Below are 25,438 nucleotides of genomic sequence, written 5' to 3' on the forward strand. Positions count from 1 at the left end.
ACACAGACCATATCTCCACAAATTAACAGTGGCAGGCCACTTCTTTTGTTTTTTCTTTTAGATCCACCAAAGACACCCTAGATGATATTCAATTTCACTTTCTTTCAGAGAGATTATTCAGCCTAAGAAACAAATACAAAGTTAGTTTATTCCTTTCTCTCTTTCTTTCTTTCTTTCTTTCTTTCTTTCTGCGTTTATTTTTATTTTTTTGACACAAACGTGCACATGATCTTGTGGGTCATGTTATGTTATGATGTAAACTTTACTTTGGTCCATTATTTCTGCACTTTGACAATACTGGTATTAATAATAATATTAGTGTTTTATATCATTTTAATCGTTGATTAGTCCTCTTTACAACGAGGTATAGATTGTAGGGATGGGGTGTTGGTGGAATGAGCAACACAGCTAAACGTCTGGGTAGCGCCTCCAAATAATGTGCCCAAATGTCAAAGTGGTTGGAATTCAGCCTTGCTTTGAGTTGCTTAGTGCAGTGGTTCCCAAAGTGGGGTCCGGGGACCCCCAGGGGTACTTGAGGGAGTTCCAGGGGGGACCCAGCTAAATGATAATTTGGAACCAAATGGACCCTTATGGGTCTGTAACTCAGAGAGTGTACAAACGTCAGGGTCCATTTGGTTCCATTTGTACGCTCTCAGAGTTAAATAAATAGTTAAATTGGGGGTCCCAGAGATAGAAATGCTATTAAATGGGGGTCCGTAGACTAATGCATGTCAAACTGAGGGTCCTTGAAATGAAATGGGTTGAGAATCACTGCTAGAGCCATACAAATCTTATCTTAAGGCATATCTTTTCAAACGGGGGTCCGCGGGCTAATTAGGGTCCTTCACATGAAAGTTTGGGAACCACTGGCTTAGTGGATTGGATGATTGCACTCACACACAGTAATAAGGGGAAATAAACACATATTGGCCATTTTTACACTTTATTAATTTTACACTCAGTGTTATGGAACTCAGTAGTGGCTCTGGAAGATACAATACAATACAGTACAGTCTTACTGTAGAGAAGTGTTGTACCCTGACCTTTGTTTCTTCTTTCTAATTAGTTGTTCGGCCCAAAATATAATTGTGTTTATTGTCATGATTTGTTGTCTTTGTTGTCTGAGGCGTACAGGTCTTTATAAAAAATACTTTGAAACGTCTGTGGGAAATTCTCTTCCGGGTCTCTCTCTCTCTCTCCTCTCTCTCTCTCTCTGTCTCTCCTCTCTCTCTCTCTCTGTCTCTCTCTGTGTCTCTCTCCTCTCTCTCTCTCTCTGTGTCTCTCTCTCTCCTCTCTCTCTCTCTCTGTCTCTCTCTGTGTCTCTCTGTGTCTCTCTGTGTCTCTCTGTCTCTCTCTGTGTCTCTCTGTCTCTCTCTGTGTCTCTCTGTGTCTCTCTGTGTCTCTCTGTGTCTCTCTCTCTCTCTCTGTCTCTCTCTCTCTCTCTCTCTCTCTCTCTCTCTCTCTCTCTCTCTCTCTCTCTTCTCTCTCTCTCTCTGTCTCTCTGTCTCTCTCTCTCTCTCTCTCTCTCTCTCTCTCTCTCTCTCTCTCTCTCCATTTTAATTCAGAGAGGAACATTTCAACATTTCATCATGTTGAAACGATACCCCTCATTCAGAGGCAGAGGATCCAAAATATTAATAAGCCCAAAGCCTAGTTTTCACATTCCAGGGGAAATGGGGCACGCCGGCATAGCTATACTGTACACGTGCATGTACGTGCGCACCCACATCCCCCCCCACTCCCCCCCCCCCCCCCCCCCCCACACACACACACCCCCCGATGTGCCACGGCTCTCAAAATAGCAAAGAGAGTGATGCAAGGCTTTGAGTTGATCTGTGTTGCTACAACAGCCGTCATGTGGAACACTGTCTCCATGCAGCACCCCATTCCACTGTTTCAGTGCATAGAATATGCGTTATCAACCGTCATCAGACCATGCAATGGGCCCAGTATGGACATTTTCCACATACTCACTGTTTCAGTATGTCATTATCACCTATTGTGACGATGTGGTGATAATGGTATTTTTGTGTCACTGATGTCAATGATGGAGGCGCGCCGTGTCTGGTGGCCTTGAGCCACGTGAGGCACCGCCGAGCGAGGCGCTAGCCGAGCGAGTCGCCGTGCAGAGCGTTGCGACGGCCACCAGACCCGACTCAGCGCCGTCCGAGTTACGTCCCAATAGGCAGAGAATAGTATATATTAGTAACCCCTAGTTTCCATGCGCCGACAATAGAGTTGGAAATGACACGTTCAGCCAAACACCACAATGTCTAGTATGCCAGTATGGCCATATTGGCCCTATTCCAACGTCCTGATAACGGTTGATTTTGTATATTTTATACAGTGATAACGGGTGAATCGGCTGCCATGCAGCACCCAAATAGCCTACAGCAGGGGTTCCAAACTTTTTCATGTCAAGGACCCCCAAATTGACACTAATTAGCCCGCGGACCCCCCATTTGAAGAGATATGCCAGTGACCCCGATAAGGGAGGATTTTTACGGCTCCAGCAGTGATTCCGAAACATATTAATTTCATGGACCCCCATGAAATATTATTGAAATATTATTTACACGGAGTATACGTTGGGGCTTATAAGGTCCGCTAGCATCCTCTAGTGGCGGTTCCGTATATATACGGACTTAGCAAAAAAATAATTAAGTGAATAGCATACATTATCAGAATAACGCCCGATCTGTCTGAGCTTGAAGGTCATGCAACTACAAATCATTAGGAATACAATAATAAAGTAATAATGTTAGCAGTTCTTGCCACAATGTTGTTAATTCATCACTCTACCCAGTTGGCCAGAACTGGTTTCAGCCACTATAAAGGAAGTCATTCAAGTGGTCTGAGAGACATAAAGTTAATCTACTGCAGTGTGATGAGGAATCCTCCCATATTAAACGTGGCTAATGGGAGGACGGGAGGGCAGGCGGGCTGCGTAGTCTAGCCTCAATGTGTCGTCATGTCAACAGGCTCTAGAGCGTCGCAGTCCCGCCCCCTTTCATGATGACACCAGGACAGTCCCGCCCCCTTTCATGACGACGCCAGGCCCAGTCCCGCCCCCTTTCATGATGACGCCAGGCCCAGTCCCGCCCCCTTTCATGACGACGCCAGGCCCAGGAAATGAATCCCAATGCATTTTTCCCATAGACATTTCAAAACGTATTTATTTAAAGACCTTTTAAGCCTCGTACGAAGCCAACTCGAGTCGTGACAAATCATGACAACAAACATATTTTGGACCAAACCAATAATTACAAAGAAGAAAAACAACAAAAAAAGTGTTGTAACCTGCCGTTTTTTTCTACTTTCTAATTCTTTGTTTGGCCCAAAACATTGTGTTTATTGTCATGATTTGTCACGACAACAGTTGGCTTTGTCCGCGGCGTAAACGTCTTTAAATAAATACTTTCTGAAAAATGAACGGGGATTTCTTTTCCGGGTCTCTCGAGGGGGCGGGACTGCGACGCTCTATAGTGAGTGTAAATGACCGTGAAACACTTGGATTGCACTTTGTAACAGCTGTAAACGTACAGTATAGTATAGTACAGCTGCTTTATCTTCATGTCGCTGCAGGCAGCTTTCTAGGTTCTTTGTATCTTCATGTCGCTTCCATTGAATATTAATGGTAGCCTGTAGCTTTGCGTCTGAATGCCAGTGTGGACAAAGCGTGACAGTATACAGTGTTGAAGAGTCTGAATTAAATTGATCCAACCTGTGCAGCTGTGTAGCCGATCTGCTGTAACCTGTAGGCCAGGGTTCCCCAATTAATTTTCCTTGAGGGCCATATTTTGACTAGGGTACCAGGCTGGGGGCCGAGTCCGCACGCGTGAGGTCGAGGTCTTGCCCCATTTGAAAAGGATGCCCAGTTTGACATGCATAGGCTACTGACCCCCATTTAAAAGTTTTTTTTTTTTTTTTTTTTTTTTATTCTTCCGCGGGCCGCAAGGGGGCGCTCCGCGGGCCGCAAATGGCCCGCGGGCCGCCTATTGGGGAACCCTGCTGTAGGCCACCCAATCATCTAACCGTGCCCCCACCATGTACTGTAATGACGGGCACTGCTCAAAGACAATCTTAACCCATTTAGACCTGAGCACGATTCTACAAATGCCTTCTAAATCCTGACGGTTTTCTGAAAAATCTATGTTTCTATAATTATGTCAGTGGTGCTCAAACTATTTCATGTCAAGGACTCCCAAAAGTATTTGTATTTGGCCACCGACCCCCCCATCTGAAAATATGGTGTTCCAGGGACCCTCCCCCCCAGAAGCAAAGATTTGATTTAAAAACTTTGACTCTGAAAGAATATATATTCAAAGATTTGCACATTTTCATGATTTTTCAAAAATAACAGACCTACAAGCTCGTAGCGCGGCACTCGGTGCCGCGCTACGAGCTTGTAGATCTGCTATTTTTCAATAGATAGAGCTGTAAACAAAGTAGTGCTGCAAACCACCACTCGATCTCTCTAAAGTATAACAGTGGTTCCCAAACCTTGTCACGTCAAGGACCCCCCAAATTGACACTGATTAGCCCACGGACCCCCCATTTGATATGCCAAGGACCCCCATACATAAGAGAAGATTTCCATGACTCTCAACCATTTTCATTTTAAGGACCGCCAGTGTGACATACATTAGGCTACGGGTCCCCATTTATTGGCATTTGTATATCTGCGACCCCGATTTATATTGTAAAATCAATGTTAATTTAACTCTGAAACAAGTCAGGTTGGTTCCATTTGTTACAGACCCATAACCATGAAATGAAATTAAATGAAATGATTACTATATTTACCCAGGGTATCTGGGCTAAGCTCAAGAACTTGTTTCCAGCCAGGCCCTGCTCATAGAACATTTCATGGTAGTGGTTCAATGCCTTGTTCAAGGGCACTTCAGCGGTGGTAATTTTAACGTGTCGGACCGCTGATTCGAACTGGCGACCTTCCGGTATCAAGACCGCTCCGCAATCCGTTCGGCCACCGCTGCCATAAGGGTCCATTTGGTTCCTAACTATCATTTAGCTGCAGGGGGACCCCCTGGAACTCCCTCAAGGACCCCTGGGGGTCCCCGGACCCCACTTTGGAAACCACTGCTCCCGGCCTATATATCAATTATTTTCCAACAAAAATAGCAGCTCCACGAGCTTGTAGATCTTTTCTCTAATGGTTTCTCCTGCTATCAGTATAAAATAAGCTTGTAGATCTTTTCTCTAATGGTTTCTCCTGCTATCAGTATAAAATAAGCTTGTAGATGGTTTCTCTAATGGTTTCTCCTGCTATCAGTATAAAATAAGCTTGTAGATCTTTTCTCTAATGGTTTCTCCTGCTATCAGTATAAAATAAGCTTGTAGATCTTTTCTCTAATGGTTTCTCCTGCTATCAGTATAAAATAAGCTTGTAGATCTTTTCTCTAATGGTTTCTCCTGCTATCAGTATAAAATAAGCTTGTAGATGGTTTCTCTGATGGTTTCTCCTGCTATCAGTATAAAATAAGCTTGTAGATCTTTTCTCTGATGGTTTCTCCTGCTATCAGTATAAAATAAGCTTGTAGATGGTTTCTCTGATGGTTTCTCCTGCTATCAGTATAAAATAAGCTTGTAGATCTTTTCTCTAATGGTTTCTCCTGCTATCAGTATAAAATAAGCTTGTAGATGGTTTCTCTAATGGTTTCTCCTGCTATCAGTATAAAATAAGCTTGTAGATCTTTTCTCTAATGGTTTCTCCTGCTATCAGTATAAAATAAGCTTGTAGATCTTTTCTCTAATGGTTTCTCCTGCTATCAGTATAAAATAAGCTTGTAGATCTTTTCTCTGATGGTTTCTCCTGCTATCAGTATAAAATAAGCTTGTAGATGGTTTCTCTGATGGTTTCTCCTGCTATCAGTATAAAATAAGCTTGTAGATCTTTTCTCTAATGGTTTCTCCTGCTATCAGTATAAAATAAGCTTGTAGATGGTTTCTCTGATGGTTTCTCCTGCTATCAGTATAAAATAAGCTTGTAGATGGTTTCTCTGATGGTTTCTCCTGCTATCAGTATAAAATAAGCTTGTAGATGGTTTCTCTGATGGTTTCTCCTGCTATCAGTATAAAATAAGCTTGTAGATGGTTTCTCTGATGGTTTCTCCTGCTATCAGTATAAAATAAGCTTGTATATCGTTTCTCTGATGGTTTCTCCTGCTATCAGTATAAAATAAGCTTGTATATCGTTTCTCTGATGGTTTCTCCTGCTATCAGTATAAAATAAGCTTGTATATCGTTTCTCTAATGGTTTCTCCTGCTATCAGTATAAAATAAGCTTGTAGATCTTTTCTCTGATGGTTTCTCCTGCTATCAGTATAAAATAAGCTTGTATATCGTTTCTCTAATGGTTTCTCCTGCTATCAGTATAAAATAAGCTTGTATATCGTTTCTCTGATGGTTTCTCCTGCTATCAGTATAAAATAAGCTTGTATATCGTTTCTCTAATGGTTTCTCCTGCTATCAGTATAAAATAAGCTTGTAGATCTTTTCTCTGATGGTTTCTCCTGCTATCAGTATAAAATAAGCTTGTAGATCTTTTCTCTAATGGTTTCTCCTGCTATCAGTATAAAATAAGCTTGTAGATCTTTTCTCTAATGGTTTCTCCTGCTATCAGTATAAAATAAGCTTGTAGATCTTTTCTCTAATGGTTTCTCCTGCTATCAGTATAAAATAAGCTTGTAGATAGTTTCTCTGATGGTTTCTCCTGCTATCAGTATAAAATAAGCTTGTAGATGGTTTCTCTGATGGTTTCTCCTGCTATCAGTATAAAATAAGCTTGTAGATAGTTTCTCTGATGGTTTCTCCTGCTATCAGTATAAAATAAGCTTGTAGATCTTTTCTCTGATGGTTTCTCCTGCTATCACTATAAAATAAGCTTGTAGATGGTTTCTCTGATGGTTTCTCCTGCTATCAGTATAAAATAAGCTTGTAGATGGTTTCTCTGATGGTTTCTCCTGCTATCAGTATAAAATAAGCTTGTAGATGGTTTCTCTGATGGTTTCTCCTGCTATCAGTATAAAATAAGCTTGTAGATCGTTTCTCTAATGGTTTCTCCTGCTATCAGAATAAAATAAGCTTGTAGATCGTTTCTCTAATGGTTTCTCCTGCTATCAGTATAAAATAAGCTTGTAGATCGTTTCTCTAATGGTTTCTCCTGCTATCAGTATAAAATAAGCTTGTAGATGGTTTCTCTGATGGTTTCTCCTGCTATCAGTATAAAATAAGCTTGTAGATCTTTTCTCTGATGGTTTCTCCTGCTATCACTATAAAATAAGCTTGTAGATGGTTTCTCTGATGGTTTCTCCTGCTATCAGTATAAAATAAGCTTGTAGATGGTTTCTCTGATGGTTTCTCCTGCTATCAGTATAAAATAAGCTTGTAGATGGTTTCTCTGATGGTTTCTCCTGCTATCAGTATAAAATAAGCTTGTAGATGGTTTCTCTGATGGTTTCTCCTGCTAGCAGTATAAAATAAGCTTGTAGATAGTTTCTCTGATGGTTTCTCCTGCTATCAGTATAAAATAAGCTTGTAGATAGTTTCTCTGATGGTTTCTCCTGCTATCAGTATAAAATAAGCTTGTAGATCTTTTCTCTGATGGTTTCTCCTGCTATCAGTATAAAATAAGCTTGTAGATAGTTTCTCTGATGGTTTCTCCTGCTATCAGTATAAAATAAGCTTGTAGATAGTTTCTCTGATGGTTTCTCCTGCTATCAGTATAAAATAAGCTTGTAGATAGTTTCTCTGATGGTTTCTCCTGCTATCAGTATAAAATAAGCTTGTAGATCTTTTCTCTGATGGTTTCTCCTGCTATCAGTATAAAATAAGCGTGTAGATGGTTTCTCTGATGGTTTCTCCTGCTATCAGTATAAAATAAGCGTGTAGATGGTTTCTCTGATGGTTTCTCCTGCTATCAGTATAAAATAAGCTTGTAGATGGTTCCTCTGATGGTTTCTCCTGCTATCAGTATAAAATAAGGCGTAATGAGCTGCTGAACAGGATTAGTCATTAGTATACGAGTAAGAGTAATGTTGCAAGATGTGAAACGGTGCCAGTTTGGGAGCATTGCAGACCTCATGGAGAGCTGTATATAGTCTGGGTTCTGGCCTCAGGTCAGCACGCTGAACCAGTTCCCAGACAGTGGGGTCCACTCAGCACGCTGAACCACTTCCCAGACAGTGGGGTCCACTCAGTCAGCAAGAAGAGCTTTTTTTTAATGAAGCCGCTGCATGTTCCCTGGGACCACCAGCCCTCCCACATGATTATTTTGTAAAACTTTTTCTTTTATGATTTTGCTCCAGAGCTGACATGGTATTAAAAAGAACCATTTTGCAGAAGAAAAAACATATATAAACTTTTTTGAATTAATGTAATTTTGAAGGAGTTTGAATTGAATTATAGTTAAATGGGCGCTGCTGGCAAACGGTTTGTGTGGATTGAAGCTGGCTTCCAATCGAGGCACAGTGCGGCGAAGTTAAGCAGAAAATGTGAAGGTTGTGGACACTAGTTTCCCCCTCTCCCCCCCTCCCTCCCTCCCCTCGTATTTTCTGCACCAGAAATAGTATGTGGGTCGCCTCTTATTAAGAGGTGAGTTTGCACCTGACTCAGGTGGAACTGCTGCTCGTTATAAAAGTCACACAACTGTTTGGTATTGGCTGTGTGAAACTGTTATCAAAATGCAGACTGTTGGAAAAAAACATGTTTTACCTCATAAACCACGCACGGACGGACACACACACACACACACACACACACACACACACACACACACACACACACACACACACACACACACACACACACACACACACACACACACACACACACACACACACACACACACACACACACACACACACACACACACACGATCTCCATCCCTGATAATGTCACGTGCCCGACCAACACACTGATGGGAAATGCACAGTTCCATAGATATTAACTGCGACCAATTCGGTCTCAATTAATATCTAATAATATCCAGGTGTTCTCTTTAATAATGCCACGCTACGGCAATCATCCACCGCTAAAATAAATAAAATACAGAATTCTGCATAGCTAGATATTTGATTAATTTATATTGGCATTAAAAAAAAACGTCCCCCTGGTTCAGCAAAACACAGTAGCTTGGACATTGCTGGCCCAGAAGGTGTGATAACGTGCGTTATTGTGTTTTAAAAACCTTTTAATTAACACCATCTATCATCATTATCTGTGGTGGGACGGCCGGGAGCCCACGATGGTCACCTCTCTCACCGTCAACTCTTAGAGAGCGGAGCGAGGAGGACAAAGGTAAACCACGTCAGTTAACCTTCCGCTGCTCGGCCGGCGTGGAGACGGCCAGAGAACACATCAGTCTGAATCAGTCTCAGTAGATCAGTCTCTGGAGCTTAATGATCAGCATCCACTGAGCGGCCGTGTAATGTGGACTAACTGCTATGCCAAGACCAATACCTCCCCATGCATGTGATCACCACACAAAGTAAACCAGACCATTATGGGTTTCTGCATTAAAAGCACAACGACCCGTTTGTCGCGCGGCTAACGTTGCAATCAGCATGCCTCCAGCAGACGCTCGGAAAGTGTTGGTGAGAGCTTCATGTCACGGGTGATAAAAGGTTATTACAGTATATGTACGAAAACAGATATTTTGGGGGCATTGTTGCAGTGATGTAAATAGGTTTTCATTGTTGCAGTGATGTAAATAGGTTTTCATTGTTGCAGTGATGTAAATAGGTTTTCAATGTAATGAGTCCCGGGATGCAGGGGTGGTCTTTAAATTAGTCCCAGGGACATTTTATGAGTCCCACTTCAACGATGTTAGTGAGTCATATTTTGCCATTTTTACAAATTGCAGCATTTAACTCTCATTTAATTTGATATGGTTATAATGTGTGTTATATTCATGTAGAAAACGGAAGAAGAAGTGATTATTATAACTAAAGCTAGCAAAATAAACTAGAATAGAAAACAGTGTAGTAGTAATTCCATGGATGCAGAGGTCGTTGTTTTATTGCGTCCCTTAACTATAAACTGCATTTTGGGATGCAAAATTCACCCTATTTTAATCTCTGTTGTTGTTTCGTTTACACACGTTGTAGTTTGTCCATTTGCATTGGACCAGTAGTATCACATGGAATTCCCGATATGTGTAACAATTACAAAGACCATATACAGTAGGCAGTTTTTGATCGTGATCGAATCTACCACATTATGATACGTATAGCTTGCGGAGTTAGTTCAGTCAGATATACTCCAGCGGCTTCATGCTGTGCTCATGAGACATATTTGTACTCGAGGGGTTAATATGCTGCATTACTATGTGGGTGTATACAGTGTTTGCAAGACCCACACGTCATACGCTGAGGTGGCAGTCAGCTGACCAATCGGGCGGGGTATTTAAGCTCACCTAGACTGCATGCTTTCTTCCTGCATTCCTTCTGCATATGATTCTTGGTTGTTGTTATGTTTGCTCCCACCGCCACCCCAGCACCACCGGTGGGCTCTGCTATTTCTGTTCCCCATGGGAGGGTATAGTTATTGTATATCTATCTCCTTGCTCTTAATGGTTAAAGATGGAGTGCCACAATTTCCAGTTTTTCATGTGTCTAGGAGGTGACAGCACTTCATTAGACACGCTGGAGTCGTTTTTATGTGCAATGGTGTATTAACTTTGTATTTAAGGCTGAACTCTTGACAGTCAAACGGGCCAATGAAATAAACAGTGATATCGTGACATCACACTATCAGCCCCTCCACTAACCCCTCCCCCTTTATCATACAACTACAGCTGTGGGTGCGGCTTCAGTTCAGGTGGATCACCACCCATCACCACCCACCAGGCAAACCAGGCATACTTAATGAACTGGTGGGCGTGTCCACATAAAAACAACATTTTGACAAATACTGTACACTTTTTTGAAAAAAATGATACCTCCTTATACAACAATATGACCTGATGATCATGTTTTAGGGTGGAAATAAATCACGGCACTCCATCTTTAATGATGGTTAAAAATGGTAAATGGTGCATTTATATAGCGCCTTTATCCAAGGCGCTTTACATAGATTGTGCATTACATTCACCCATTCACACACACATTCATACACCGATTGCGGCAGAAGCCATGCAAGGTACCAACCAGCACATCGGGAGCAATTTGGGGTTCAGTGTCTTGCCCAAGGACACTTCGACATGTAGACAGGAGGAGCCGGGATTCGAACCGCCGACCCATGGATCATTGGACGACCTGCTCTACCTCTTGAGCCACAGTCGCCCACATGGTTGTATAATTATGCCGAGCAGGGAGAAATATGCAGCAGAGCCGAACGCCAAGATAATATATTAATAATGTATTCTGATTCTATAATAAATATTGGTTAATTCTATTCGTGAGTTATCTGTAATTTGTCAAGTACAAAATTCCAGTGAAAATTACCTCCCATCATTGTGTGATGACGGACAGAGCAGCAGTGGGGAAAGTAATACATTAGTTAATCCATTCTGGGCGGGAACCCCTTTTGGTGTTATGTTATGCTTTAGCTATTGAAAAATAGCAGATCTACAAGCTCGTAGCGCGCCACCGAGTGGCGCGCTACGAGCTTGTAGGTCTGCTATTTTTGAGAAATCGTGAAAATGTGGCACGAATATTTGAATATATATTCTTTCAGAGCGAACGTTTTTTACTCAAATCATTGCTTCTGGGGGGGTTCCTAGAATAACATATTTTCAGATGTGGGTCGGTGGTCAATTACATATCATTTTTGGGGTCCTTGACATGAAATATTGAGCACCACTGACCACAGAAACATGAGGTATTTCAGAATTTTTTTCAAAATTTCGACGTCAGGTCAAAATGGGTTAAATCAATGGCAGAATCATTTGGACTGGGCACTGGAGCAGTCTGGAGTCCATATGAATATATATTCCCTCACACTCCGTGGTGAGGGATATAGATATCTCCTCAACGTGTTGCTGAAAGCATACGGTTCTCACCATTACACCAAATTAACCCTCTTTGACCTGAGATCAGATTCTAAAAATGTCTTCTACATCCTGACAGTTTTCTGAAAAAGCTATGTTTCTATGTCAGTCGTTCTTCGATTTTTCAAAAAATAGCAGATCTACAAGCTCATAGCGCGCCACTCGGTGGCGCGCTATGAGCTTGTAGATCTGCTATTTTTCAATAGCAGAGCATAGCTACAGCATAACATAATGCTAACACCAAAAGGGGTTCCCGCACAAAATGGATTAAAGGGACTGTTCCTTATTAACCACATGCTTCAACTTGACATCTCTATTTCGGGCATGTCATTATCCCGGAAATGGATCTCGTAGATGGGTTCTTTTTTTCCTTTTTCTTTTGCTGCTCGACACTAACTATAAACCAGACCTAACTGTGAACCTCCCAGGTCCCCCAGTCCTATAAACCAGACCTAACTGTGAACCTCCCAGGTCCCCAGTCCTATAAACCAGACCTAACTGTGAACCTCCCAGGTCCCCAGTCCTATAAACCAGACCTAACTGTGAACCTCCCAGGTCCCCAGTCCTATAAACCAGACCTAACTGTGACCCTCCCGGGTCCCCCAGTCCTATAAACCAGACCTAACTGTGAACCTCCCAGGTCCCCAGTCCTATAAACCAGACCTAACTGTGACCCTCCCGGGTCCCCCAGTCCTATAAACCAGACCTAACTGTGACCCTCCCGGGTCCCCCAGTCCTATAAACCAGACCTAACTGTGAACCTCCCAGGTCCCCCAGTCCTATAAACCAGACCTAACTGTGAACCTCCCAGGTCCCCCAGTCCTATAAACCAGACCTAACTGTGAACCTCCCAGGTCCCCCAGTCCTATAAACCAGACCTAACTGTGAACCTCCCAGGTCCCCCAGTCCTATAAACCAGACCTAACTGTGAACCTCCCAGGTCCCCCAGTCCTATAAACCAGACCTAACTGTGAACCTCCCAGGTCCCCCAGTCCTATAAACCAGACCTAACTGTGAACCTCCCAGGTCCCCCAGTCCTATAAACCAGACCTAACTGTGAACCTCCCAGGTCCCCCAGTCCTATAAACCAGACCTAACTGTGAACCTCCCAGGTCCCCCAGTCCTATAAACCAGACCTAACTGTGAACCTCCCAGGTCCCCCAGTCCTATAAACCAGACCTAACTGTGAACCTCCCAGGTCCCCCAGTCCTATAAACCAGACCTAACTGTGAACCTCCCAGGTCCCCCAGTCCTATAAACCAGACCTAACTGTGAACCTCCCAGGTCCCCCAGTCCTGTACACCACCTAACTGTGACCCTCCCGGGACCCCCAGTCCTGTACACCACCTAAGTGTGACCCTCCCGGGTCCCCCAGTCCTGTACACCAGTGGTTCCCAAACTTTTTCATGTCAAGGACCCCCAAATTGACACTAATCAGCCCGCGGACCCCCATTTGAAAAGATATGCCAGGGACCCCCCGTAAGAGAAGATTTTATGTCTCTAGCAGTGATTCTCAACCCGTTTAATTTCAAGGACCCCCCAGTTTGACATGCATTAGTCTACGGACCCCCATTTAATGGCATTTCTATCTCTGGGACCTCCAATTTATAATTGTAAAATCAATGTTAATTTAACTCTGAGAGCGTACAAATGGAACCAAATGGACCAGTTAGGGTCCATTTGGTTCCATTTGTACACTCTCTGAGTTACAGACCCATAAGGGTCCAAATGATCATTTAGCTGGGTCCCCCCTGGAACTCCCTCAAGGACCCCTGGGGGTCCCCGGACCCCACTTTTGGAACCACTGGTATACACAATAATTTTGTCAGACCTTCCCACATCAGTAGACGGTTTTAAACCATCTTAAAAATATATATATTTTAGAATTTTCATTTGTACAAAGCAATGCGATAGAGCGATGTGACGCATTGTGAGCTTGCAGATCAGCTGTTTTCAAATGGCTGAAATGTACATAGGGCTGAATTGGTTAATGTATGTTTTGTACTAACAATCAAAATCTACAAAGTAACTATAATAACTAAACTTTTCAAATAAATATAGTTGAGTAAAAGTACAATATTTACCTCCGAGAGGTAGTGGAGTAGAAGTAAAGTACAAATAAAGTAAAGTACAAATACCTCAAAATTGTACTTAAGTACAGAACTTAAAACCCATTTTGTGCGGGAACCTCTTTTGGTGTTAGAATTATGTTATGCTTTAGCTATTGGAAAATAGCAGATCTACAAGCTCGTAGCGCGCCACCGAGTGGCACGCTATGAGCTTGTAGGTCTGCTATTTTTGAAAAATCAGGATGTAGAAGACATTTTTAGGTCAAAATGCACTTCGTTTATTTACACCACTGAATATTTCCACACCAAAGGCAGCGTTGAAGAATAAAATGAAAGGTCTTCATATTGTTTGAGCCCTTATTATTATTCCTGCTGGATTTATTTTCATCGGCTTGCAGAGCTGATCAATGATCAGACTTTATAGTCTAGTCACGTGGTCTAGTAGCAAGATTTACACAATAGAGGGTATGCGCATGCATAAGGTGAATGGCAGATCGAGTGGCAAATCGAGTGGCAAAGTGAATTTAATGTAGTTTAAAGTAATTTAATTCAATCAAATTGGACTTTTCTGTTTGGATGTATGGGCTGTCAAGGCCAGAAAGTAGTTTTTTGTCACTCATTAGGCATTCCCGCATAACTTCCGGGTATGATGATGATGTCACGCGCATACCCTCTATTAGCTGGCCTCTATAAGCCAATGGGAGACTAGCCCTATATACGGCCAATGGGAGACTAGCCCCGCGGCCAATGGGACACTATGCCCGCTCTCCTCTCCCCCACCGCACCATGATTAGAGACTGCAAACGCGACTACAGAAAGCCCCACTAAGGCACAATATGCAAGAGAATGGAATGCAAGCTGATAATGACTCGAGTCATTTCTTGTTTTCTTTTACTACTACGGGACCTTTTCTGTCAGCAGAGTGAAAAGACACAAAGAAATATTGCTTCAAGCTCCATTTTTTAGTCCTTTCAAAGAATGCCGGGTGACGGCTGATGTATGCCAGGCTGCTGTTTAAAAACGTGCTCTATAGCCACAATACCGCCGACAGCATAATTACAGTATCGTCGCGGTAATAGCATACTCTTGACCTCACCGCATCGCAAGAGATACCACGAGGGAATGTGTGTGTGTGTGTGTGTGTGTGTGTGTGTGTGTGTGTGTGTGCGTGCGCTCTTCTGTGCACATCTGTCCCCAAGGGAAACGAGGGTGCCACTGCTAGCATTTTTCTTTGGTGAGAAAATATGCATACCACAATACATTGATATTCAACGGCTCTTGTTTCCTGTGCAAATTTATGCAGATGTCAGTGGACTTTCCTGCTGATATTTGCATAATCTTCAACATCTTGCAGGAGTTTCGCCATGTTGCGAGAGGCACGGATGAAATGATTATGGAGATACTTGAAGTGGGCCGAGAGCTGACCACTCAGTGGGCCGAGAGCTGACCACTCCAACTATGATGAGCTCTCTGGAGTTCTTACTGTGGGCCGGACAGCTAATCCCACGACAGCAGTGGTTGCCATGTCCGATTATGATGACTGACTTTGGGCTTGTTTTTCTGTGAAGTCGCCTGAGAGAAAATATTGGTATACTTGCGGGTTTGTGGGGGTTTTTTGGGCTTGCTTCTATAAAAAGTGGTGCTAGCCACTCCTATACACAGCAATGTGTGTCCCTCTGAATGTCTGTTTGTCTAAGCACGGAAATGCAGTTTTTGTGTCACAGTGTCACTGTTGCGCAGCCGCACGCACGCACGTGCACACACGCACACGCACACACACACACACACACACACACACACACACACGCGTAAAGAGTACAGCACCACTCAGTTCACTTGCGGGTCAGATATTTTTCTTATTTTGGGTTTGCTTCCTAAAGGTTCTTTAAACCAGGTGGTTCTCTAAACATATGATACAGTATCTTTACTATAAAAGAGCTAAGCAATGGCTGCTGCTGTTTGTGTTACACCACAGTTGGTTGCCTAACCAATTCAGTGACCTCACGTCAGCTGCCTAACACGACACCACTTACACGTTGCTCTTCAACGGCTCACAGTTCCCTGTGCAACATCGTCGCGCAACACAGTGCAACAGTGCAATGCATGCTGGGAAGCAGAAACTCATTTCAATGGGCCACAGTTCTCTGTGAAACATCGCCGCGCTACCTTTATTAAATTACCCACACTGTACACAACGTGGTGTTCATATATTATTATTGTAATATGGGCGGATGTGGCTCAGGAGGTAGAGCAGGTCGTCCAATGATCCCTGGGTCGGCGGTTCGAATCCCGGCTCCTCCTGTCCACATGTCGTAGTGTCCTTGGGCAAGACACTGAACCCTACATTGCCTCCAATGAGTCGGTCGGTGTGAGCTCGCCACCATTGGTGTGTTGAATGTGGGAAGTGAGTAAAGCGCTTTGAGCACTTGGGAAAGCGCTATAAAAATGCAATTATCATCATTATTATTAACGGGTAAACTACAGTATAGTATATGAAATATATGAAAAAGTCTAGTCGACGGATATATTTCCCAGTCCCACCTCTGACCAGTAGGGCCGAGTGCTTCAACGTTGGAGAGCCTCACCGGGGGCTTGGTGGCCACTGGGAAGTGGTCCATCACTAGGGGTGTCAAAAAAAATCGATTCGAATTAGAATCGCGATTCCGTTATGAACGATTCAAAATCGATTCATAATTTCCAAAAATCGATTTTCTTTTTTTTTCTTTTTTTTCTGGTCACAGTACAGTTTTCAATACATGGTGTCTGTGATATGAAATGTAAGCTTAGCTTACCCTAATCACAGTAAACATCATCTCTTCTGTCATTTTCAAGTTACTGTAGTCACTTCAGTTCAAGACTAAAGTAGATTGTGATGAAATCCTATGTATTGAATCGAGAATCATTTTGAATAGAGAATCGTTTTGAATCTGGAAAAAAATGCTTTTGAATAAAAATAAAAAAAGTTTTTGGATTAAGAATCGAGTTGAATCGAATCGTGACCCCAAGAATCGGAATCGAATCGAATTGTGGGACACCCAAAGATTCACAGCCCTATCCATCACGCCACCGTACTGTGCATTATTGGCCTATAACTTCATATCATGTGCTTCTTTCTCTCTGTTCTGTGCAGGGAGTTCAGCCACTGGAAGGTCAACAGCCTGGCCACGGAAAAGAGAGACTTCCTCAAAGCGCCGTTGCCGCTGGCGCCCGAGTTCCTGCGCAACCTGCGGCTGCTGGGCCGACGCCCCACCATGCAGCAGATCAACGACAACCTCATCAAGAAATATGGGACGCACTTCCTGGTTTCTGCCACCTTGGGAGGTAAGAAAAGTGTTTTCCTTTTTCTTTTTTGAGAGATTTTTGTTGCAGGGATCAAGCACAAAATGACATCTGCATTAACAAGAAAGTCAATTGTTTCCAAGTGTTTTTGTTTTTGTTTTTCTTGTCAATAAATGTACCGTGATCTGACGATGAGTCATGGCGCAGCTGACGGCTTTTCACTAGAGGATAGAGACAGCATTGTTGTTGTTTTTTATCCAAAATGAGTTAAAGGGGAATACCACTCATTTTCAACATTGAACTATGTCATTAATATAACGACTTGCTGTGTTGAAATAATAAAAGGACCCCCCCCCCCCCTTGAACCTGGTGTCATGTGGTCAGTGACATCACAAAGATGTACTCTTTGGCTTGCAATGTACATCTTCGTGATGTCACTGATCACATGACCAGGGGTTCTCAACGTTTTGGCTGGGGACCCCCGGAAATGCTTTGGCCATGTCACCAGTTCTAGGCTAAATAGAATTAAGGGATTTCCACACAACTCTAAGGTATATTAATGACATAGTTCAATGTTGAAAATGAGTGGTATTCCCCTTTAATAGCAAATAGCAAAGGCAGATACTGTACTAAAGCATGTCTGAAATATGTAAATAATGATGCACAACTTTTTGTATACTTGTTTTGTGGGTGTCTCGTCAGCATGGTACACCAATGTGCTCCGGCACACTGTTTGGGAACCATGCTTAGGTAGGTTGATTATGTACGAGTACCCAAAGAATATATATGGCACCGACTTGGCATACCGGGATCCTCAAGTCTTCAGAAAGGGGCGGCGGTGGCTCAGGGCTAGAGTGGCTGGATGGTAACCGCAAGGTTGCCAGTTCGAACTTGCTCAAGTGTCCTTGAGCAAGACACTGAACCCCTAATTGCTCCTGATGTGCTGGTTGGTGCCTTGCATGGTTTCCGCCGCCATCGGTGTGTGAATGGGTTAATGTAATGCACAATCTATATGTAAAGCGCCTTGGATAAAGGCGCTATATAAATGCACCATTTACCATTTAGAAAGTACTACTGTGGATCTTTCTGCTGTTAAAAAAAAAAAAAAAAAAAGATCATATTTTTTAAATTAAAGTAGTTTTGAGGGTGCGGGTGGGTTCAGTTTTGCTGTCATGATAATAGGGCCCCCGGAAAGCTTCTGGATTGTTCCTTTTATCTGACACTAGCAACGTGATCTTAAATACTCTCCACCTGCTGTGGCTGTCAAAAGGTTCCTTTGTAATCTCATACCATTATATAGCCTTCTCGTTTCGGCGAAACAGATTGAGAAACGTAGGCGCAGCTGCATAAACCTTTGCCAAAAAAAATGATGGGAGGATTAAATGTGGCGCAGCAGCGTCTCGGCAGAGACTTCCCGACGCCTGTATTGGATTTCTTCTTACCTTCAGTCTCGTGTCAGAGGAGTAACCCGCCTGAAACACTATCGATCTGCTCCCTCGCAAAAGAACAAGACCCAAACCAGCCGCGCTGCCGCGGGAGCGCTGACCTCATGCTATCGATACGGCGCAGCTCGCTGCTCTTCAAATGCCAAAACCATGCAGTCTCTCTTGTATCAAGACCCTCGGACAAAAAAATAGATTGTATTTTTGTAGTTATTATTTAACCGGGTCGATGAGTCAGGCACCAATCTGGCAGGGCCGTGGCACTTGTCTAACTTTTAAACCATTTTGGCCTGACGTCGAAATTTAAAAAATGTCTTCTAAATTATGAAAATTTTCGGAAATACCTCATGTTTCTGTATCAGGGGTGCTCAATATTTCATGTCAAGGACCCCAAACATTATATGTATTTGGCCACCGACCCCCATCTGAAAATATGATGTTCCAGGAACCCCCCAGAAGCAAAGATTTTAGTTAAAAAAGTTCACTCTGAAAGAATATATATTCAAAGATTTGAGCCTCATTTTCAAGATTTTTCAAAAATAGCAGACCTACAAGCTCGTAGCGCGGCACTCGGTGCCGCGCTATGAGCTTGTAGATCTTCTATTTTTCAATAGCTAAAGTATAACATAATGCTTGAAACACCAAAAGGGGTTCCCACCCAAAATGGGTTAAAGGCGATGTTGAACTTTAGTAGAACTTGAATTTGTTCACAGTGGAATCGCAGATCAAGACGGACAAGATCTGGACATATCTGGGCCATGTACTGCTAGCTACTGGTGCAAGTTCAACATCGCTTTGATGCAGTAGAGATGGATGCTGGTACATTTCAACAGGCGTGGGAATTGTCAAATGGGAATAAAAACAACATTTGTATATAATAAAATCACACCCGTGTGAACTGAGTGGTGTAAGGTTTTATATAGCATGATCAGCTGTGGTCTGACGTAATGTCTGACGTAATGAAATCACACAAAATATGTTAAGTAAAAAAAGCTATCATTTTTGATAAATGTATGTATCACACCCGGATGTGATTTCACAACTGGCTTTTTTTGCGCAGAGAAAATGACCACGGTTGCTACGGTCATCCAGTTCACCCGGGTGTGATTTAATTACGTCAGAAATTATTTTGAACATAGCAACCATGGTCATTTTTTTATGCACACAAAAGCCAGTTGTAGGAGTGGTTTACACCACTCAACAATAATGTACATGCCGAGATAACATATGACGCCTGAGGGCGAGAAGCGACCTCGCATGCACAGGCCATACTGTATATGGAGTGTGTCTTGAGTGCAAAGGGTTTGATGAGGTCAGATCAACATATGGAATGTCAGAACAGGTAAAAAAAAAAATCAATCAATCAATCGATCAATCAACCGCAAACGTGTGACGTCCTGGCTCTGTTCGCGTGGCTGGAACCGATGTAAACAGATGTGACATGCATGTGCGTTCCTCCTTCCCGTTCTCGCCCTACAATTCAAAGTGCTTGTGAGATTGCGTTCAAATATTATGGTCTACACACCCTCTGCCAACCTGGGGAGAGCAACGGACTTGAACTCATCATGCATCCTTCATGCCTGAGTGTCCAAGCTGCTCCTTTACACCTGACAGGGGGGAGTTTCCCTGGTTCAAGGTTCAAGGTTCAAGGTTAGCTTTATTGTCCCTTGCGGGAAATTGGTTTGCAGCCAGATCATAGTAAAAAATACACACAACAACAACATTCAATACAAGACTGAGATCTAAGAACAGGGCACTAGAGACAGAGAATTCATGACATTCAAAGTAGCAAAGTCAGCAAAAGTCCATTAGTGGGTAGTATGTGCAAAGAGGCAAGAATAAAGTGCTATCTGCTCTTCAGCAGTTGAATAGCAGCCGGGACAAAGGATAGTTTGAACCGATTAGTCTTTGTAGTGGGCACCCTCAGCCGACGACCTGAGGGCAATAGTTCAAACTCAGACCAAAGTGGGTGATCCGAGACCTCCAGGAGGGAGGAGGCTCTCTTAAGCATCTGCCTCTTGTACAGTTCTATGAGTTGGGCTTGGGTTCTCCCAGAAATTTTACTGGCCACTTCGACGAGGTTGGACGTAGCGGGTGGAAGGAACACGTTATTCCAACCAGTTCCTTTCCCCTCCATCAGGCGCCCCGGCTGACCCTGGGGGAGGTAGTTTAGAGACCAGGATTACTGCATGTTTTTTGTGAGGGTACCTACCCTAGGAGACACGGGGACAGAACATGCAAACTCCACACAGAAAGGCCCTTTCACCAACCCCACCTCGGGTATGGGCACTGATGACGTAGAGGAAGGAACACGCCCCCAGCGCCCACAGCGGGAATCGAACCCAGGACCTTTTAGCTGTGAGGCGACAGCACTACCGACTGTGCCACCGTGCCCCTAGAGACCAGGATTACTGCATGTTTTTGTGAGGGTACCTACCCTAGGGGACACGGGGAGAACATGCAAACTCCACTAGAGAGATTATAGCATGTAGATTTCAAGCTGGCTGTATTCATGCCACACACACACACGCAGTCACTGTGTGTGTGTGTGTGTGTGTGTGTGTGTGTGTGTGTGTGTGTGTGTGTGTGTGTGTGTGTGTGTGTGTGTGTGTGTGTGTGTGTGTGTGTGTGTGTGTGTGTGTGTGTGTGCCAACCTGAAGCACTATTCACTGTTTACACGCCCACTGATGCAACCTCATGCACACAGCAGACACACACACACCCTTGATGGTGCGATGGAGGAGAAAAACGGCGTGTTTTTCCTCTCGATAATCAACTGAACAAACAGAGCTGTGTGTGGTCGGATCGAAGGCTGCGTCATAAGCAGTGGCGTTCTGGGGGCTCTGTTGTTGGCAGTGTGATGTCTGGTCTGCAGGGGGCGTTCTGGTAGCCTGGCGCGGCCAGACTCATAGCGAGGGTTCACTGATGTTTCCTCCCCGCATATGAGTCTGGACTCGGGCTCATTGACAGAGTGTATGCGGAAGCTGGAGAAATCAGAAAATGACCGGGGCCAATCGGGCCAATCAGTGACTGCGTTTCAACGGCTGTCCGTACAACAGTGAAAAGCAGCCTCTGATTGGTTCATGTGTATATGGTGACGTAACATTCATGCTGCAGGACTTTCAAAACAACAATGGCTGCCCTCAACGCAACAAGTTTAAAAGTTTACACAGAAACGATAAGAACAGCAGTTATTTCAGATATAGACTCTGACATATATCCGACATATCTCGCTCACGTATAAAGTAGAAACTATTAAACAGACCTTGTTGTTTTTAGCGTGGTTGCCGTCGTATGAGGAGCGGACCAGCGCACTGTGTGGTGACGTCAGCTTTTTGTTATGCTGATTGGCTAGATGGATCTGTCTGTCAAGGCAACTACTAACGCCCACTTTTCAAGCTGCCTATGGCCGAAGTCCAGACTCATATGCGGGGAAGAATCTTCAGTGAATCTCCGCTATGAGGCTGGCCAAGCCAGGCTAGCGTTCTGGAGCAGTGTTTGATTTTTATAGTTTGTCAGTCTTTTGAATAAAATTCAATTTTATAGTTTTTTGCCACATTTTCGTCATCCGAGATGACGGATGGTTTTAGTCGACTAAATATCGGAATATTTCAGTCCACTAAATCTGGTGTGAATCTTGGTTTAGTGGACTAAAATATATTTTTTGGCGGGCCGTAATGGCGCTGAAATGCCTAATTTAAATGTATATACTCGGCTGTGTGCCAAAAATAGCAGATCTACAAGCTCGCGACGCGTTGTGAGCTTGTAGATCGGCGATTTTAGCGTTTTATTTTAGTTCTACTGGATCTCTTCTCCAGTAGTGCCTCATTAACATTTTACTCAAGTTTATTCGGTATTGTCTGCACTAGTCCCCCTTAAAATTTTAGCCTATAGTTTGACAACTGACTCAGACCGAGTCATCATAAGTAGCCTTGCCGAGCCATGGGGCCCATAGGGGAAGGAGCCTATCTCCTGTTTCTGTAGCGCGAGGCAGCTTGATGTACAAGTACACCCCCTGGACATGACGCTAGTATGTCGCAGGGACTTACCCCCAATCCAACCCTTGATGCTGAGTGTCAAGCAGGGAGGCACTGGGTCCCATTTTTAGAGTCTTTCGTATGACCCGGCCGGGGATCGAACCCCGACCTCCCAGTCTCAGGGCGGACACTCTAACCACAAGGCCACTGAGCTGGTCATCATAGCTTAGTTTTAATCATAGTTTTAGTCGACAAAGTCAACAGTGTTTTGGAGCCTCTGTGAGGCCAGGAGATAGGCCGATGTCTCCTACATGGAGCCTCTGTGAGGCCAGGAGATAGGCCGATGTCTCCTACATGGAGCCTCTGTGAGGCCAGGAGATAGGCCGATGTCTCCTACATGGAGCCTCTGTGAGGCCAGGAGATAGGCCGATGTCTCCTACATGGAGCCTCTGTGAGGCCAGGAGATAGGCCGATGTCTCCTACATGGAGCCTCTGTGAGGCCAGGAGATAGGCCCATGTCTCCTACATGGAGCCTCTGTGAGGCCAGGAGATAGGCTGATGTCTCCTACATGGAGCCTCTGTGAGGCCAGGAGATAGGCCCATGTCTCCTACATGTGTCTCTGTGAGGCCAGGAGATAGGCCCATGTCTCCTACATGGAGCCTCTGTGAGGCCAGGAGATAGGCCGATGTCTCCTACATGGAGCCTCTGTGAGGCCAGGAGATAGGCCGATGTCTCCTACATGGAGCCTCTGTGAGGCCAGGAGATAGGCCGATGTCTCCTACATGTGTCTCTGTGAGGCCAGGAGATAGGCCCATGTCTCCTACATGGAGCCTCTGTGAGGCCAGGAGATAGGCCGATGTCTCCTACATGTGTCTCTGTGAGGCCAGGAGATAGGCCGATGTCTCCTACATGGAGCCTCTGTGAGGCCAGGAGATAGGCCGATGTCTCCTACATGGAGCCTCTGTGAGGCCAGGAGATAGGCCGATGTCTCCTACATGGAGCCTCTGTGAGGCCAGGAGATAGGCCGGTGTCTCCTACATGGAGCCTCTGTGAGGCCAGGAGATAGGCTGATGTCTCCTACATGGAGCCTCTGTGAGGCCAGGAGATAGGCCGGTGTCTCCTACATGGAGCCTCTGTGAGGCCAGGAGATAGGCCGATGTCTCCTACGTGTGTCTCTGTGAGGCCAGGAGATAGGCCGATGTCTCCTACATGGAGTCTCTGTGAGGCCAGGAGATAGGCCGATGTCTCCTACATGGAGCCTCTGTGAGGCCAGGAGATAGGCCGATGTCTCCTACGTGTGTCTCTGTGAGGCCAGGAGATAGGCCCATGTCTCCTACATGGAGCCTCTGTGAGGCCAGGAGATAGGCCCATGTCTCCTACATGGAGCCTCTGTGAGGCCAGGAGATAGGCCCATGTCTCCTACATGGAGCCTCTGTGAGGCCAGGAGATAGGCCGATGTCTCCTACATGGAGCCTCTGTGAGGCCAGGAGATAGGCCGATGTCTCCTATGTGTGTCTCTGTGAGGCCAGGAGATAGGCCGATGTCTCCTACGTGTGTCTCTGTGAGGCCAGGAGATAGGCCCATGTCTCCTACATGTGTCGTGGGAGACACAGTCAGACACACAGAGTGATGGCTTGACTCCGTTAGTCCGTTTTCAATTAACGGCCTCAGACAGACGAGTTGAGGCTAGAGCTACAGTTTGCATACCAATGAGATTGTGGCAGAGACTCCATAGAGTCTCTGCCTCTCTCTCATGACTCTTTCAGCCCTTTTCTCTGTCCAATATTCTCTCTCTCTCTCTCTCTCTCTCTCTCTCTCTCTGATTAATTCATAGTGTGTGTACTGCTTCGGTACAAGTCACTGCTATGCCTGAGGTAAAATATGCAGACATTATGTTATGTTTGAAGATGAAACCATGCAAGAGTAAAAAATGAGTCTTACGTGCCCGGTGCGACGTACGCACTGTCAGTTTCTCGCTCTGCTCTTTTCTGAGAAAGCCACAATCAGGATGCTGGGGATTAAGTGGTTAAGTGCCACTAAGTGGCATTAACCCCTTGTCAACCCATGACAGGGTAAATGGTCAATTACCGTAAATAGAGTGCAGCAACTGCAGCAAGCAATGTTATTACTACAGTTCAAAGAAACTATGATACCACATGCAGATAAACATCAAACATCTGATCTGACTCATCTACATGTAAATAACATGCTTACAGATTTTGTCTTATCTTTAGTATTAGTATAACATCCATAGCATAATGTGAGCAAGTAAACACATACATCTGCATATCATACATGTTCCATCATCGTCTGTAGCATCTTATCTATGAATGCACCATGTCTCTGTATACGTCTACGTCTGTACGTATACGTGTGTATGGCTGTAATCAACGTAACTCGAGAACCGTTCGCACCGCCGACTTCAAATTCGACACACGCGACCTCATCCCTAAAGGGATGAGGTCGCGTGCACACATCCGTCTGGGTGACATCAGACTGCTGGGCATGGGGAGGGTCAGATCAACATATGGAATGAATTCTGTACTGGTCATATATGGAGTGTGTCTTGAGTGTACAGGGTTTGATGAGGTCAGATCAACATATGAAATGTCAGAACAGGTCAGCTCCATATATGGAGATCTAAGGGTGGCAGCGGGGGC

At 44.3% G+C, this 25,438-nt stretch overlaps 1 protein-coding gene across 1 annotated transcript in view; it reads left to right on the plus strand.

Annotated features, from left to right (window-relative positions):
• The window catches only part of brinp2 (bone morphogenetic protein/retinoic acid inducible neural-specific 2), a gene marked incomplete at its 3' end in the record, with an annotated part of 362,351 nt that overhangs the window by 175,355 nt on the left and 161,558 nt on the right, over nt 1-25,438 (plus strand). Inside the window, exon 3 of the mRNA XM_079507203.1 lies at nt 17,210-17,400. Within this exon, the coding sequence (XP_079363329.1) occupies nt 17,210-17,400 (191 nt within the window). The remainder of the gene's footprint in view (nt 1-17,209; nt 17,401-25,438) is intronic.

Source organism: Electrona antarctica (genome assembly GCF_951216825.1).
Source record: "Electrona antarctica genome assembly, chromosome: 1".
NCBI classification, from domain to species: domain Eukaryota; kingdom Metazoa; phylum Chordata; class Actinopteri; order Myctophiformes; family Myctophidae; genus Electrona; species Electrona antarctica.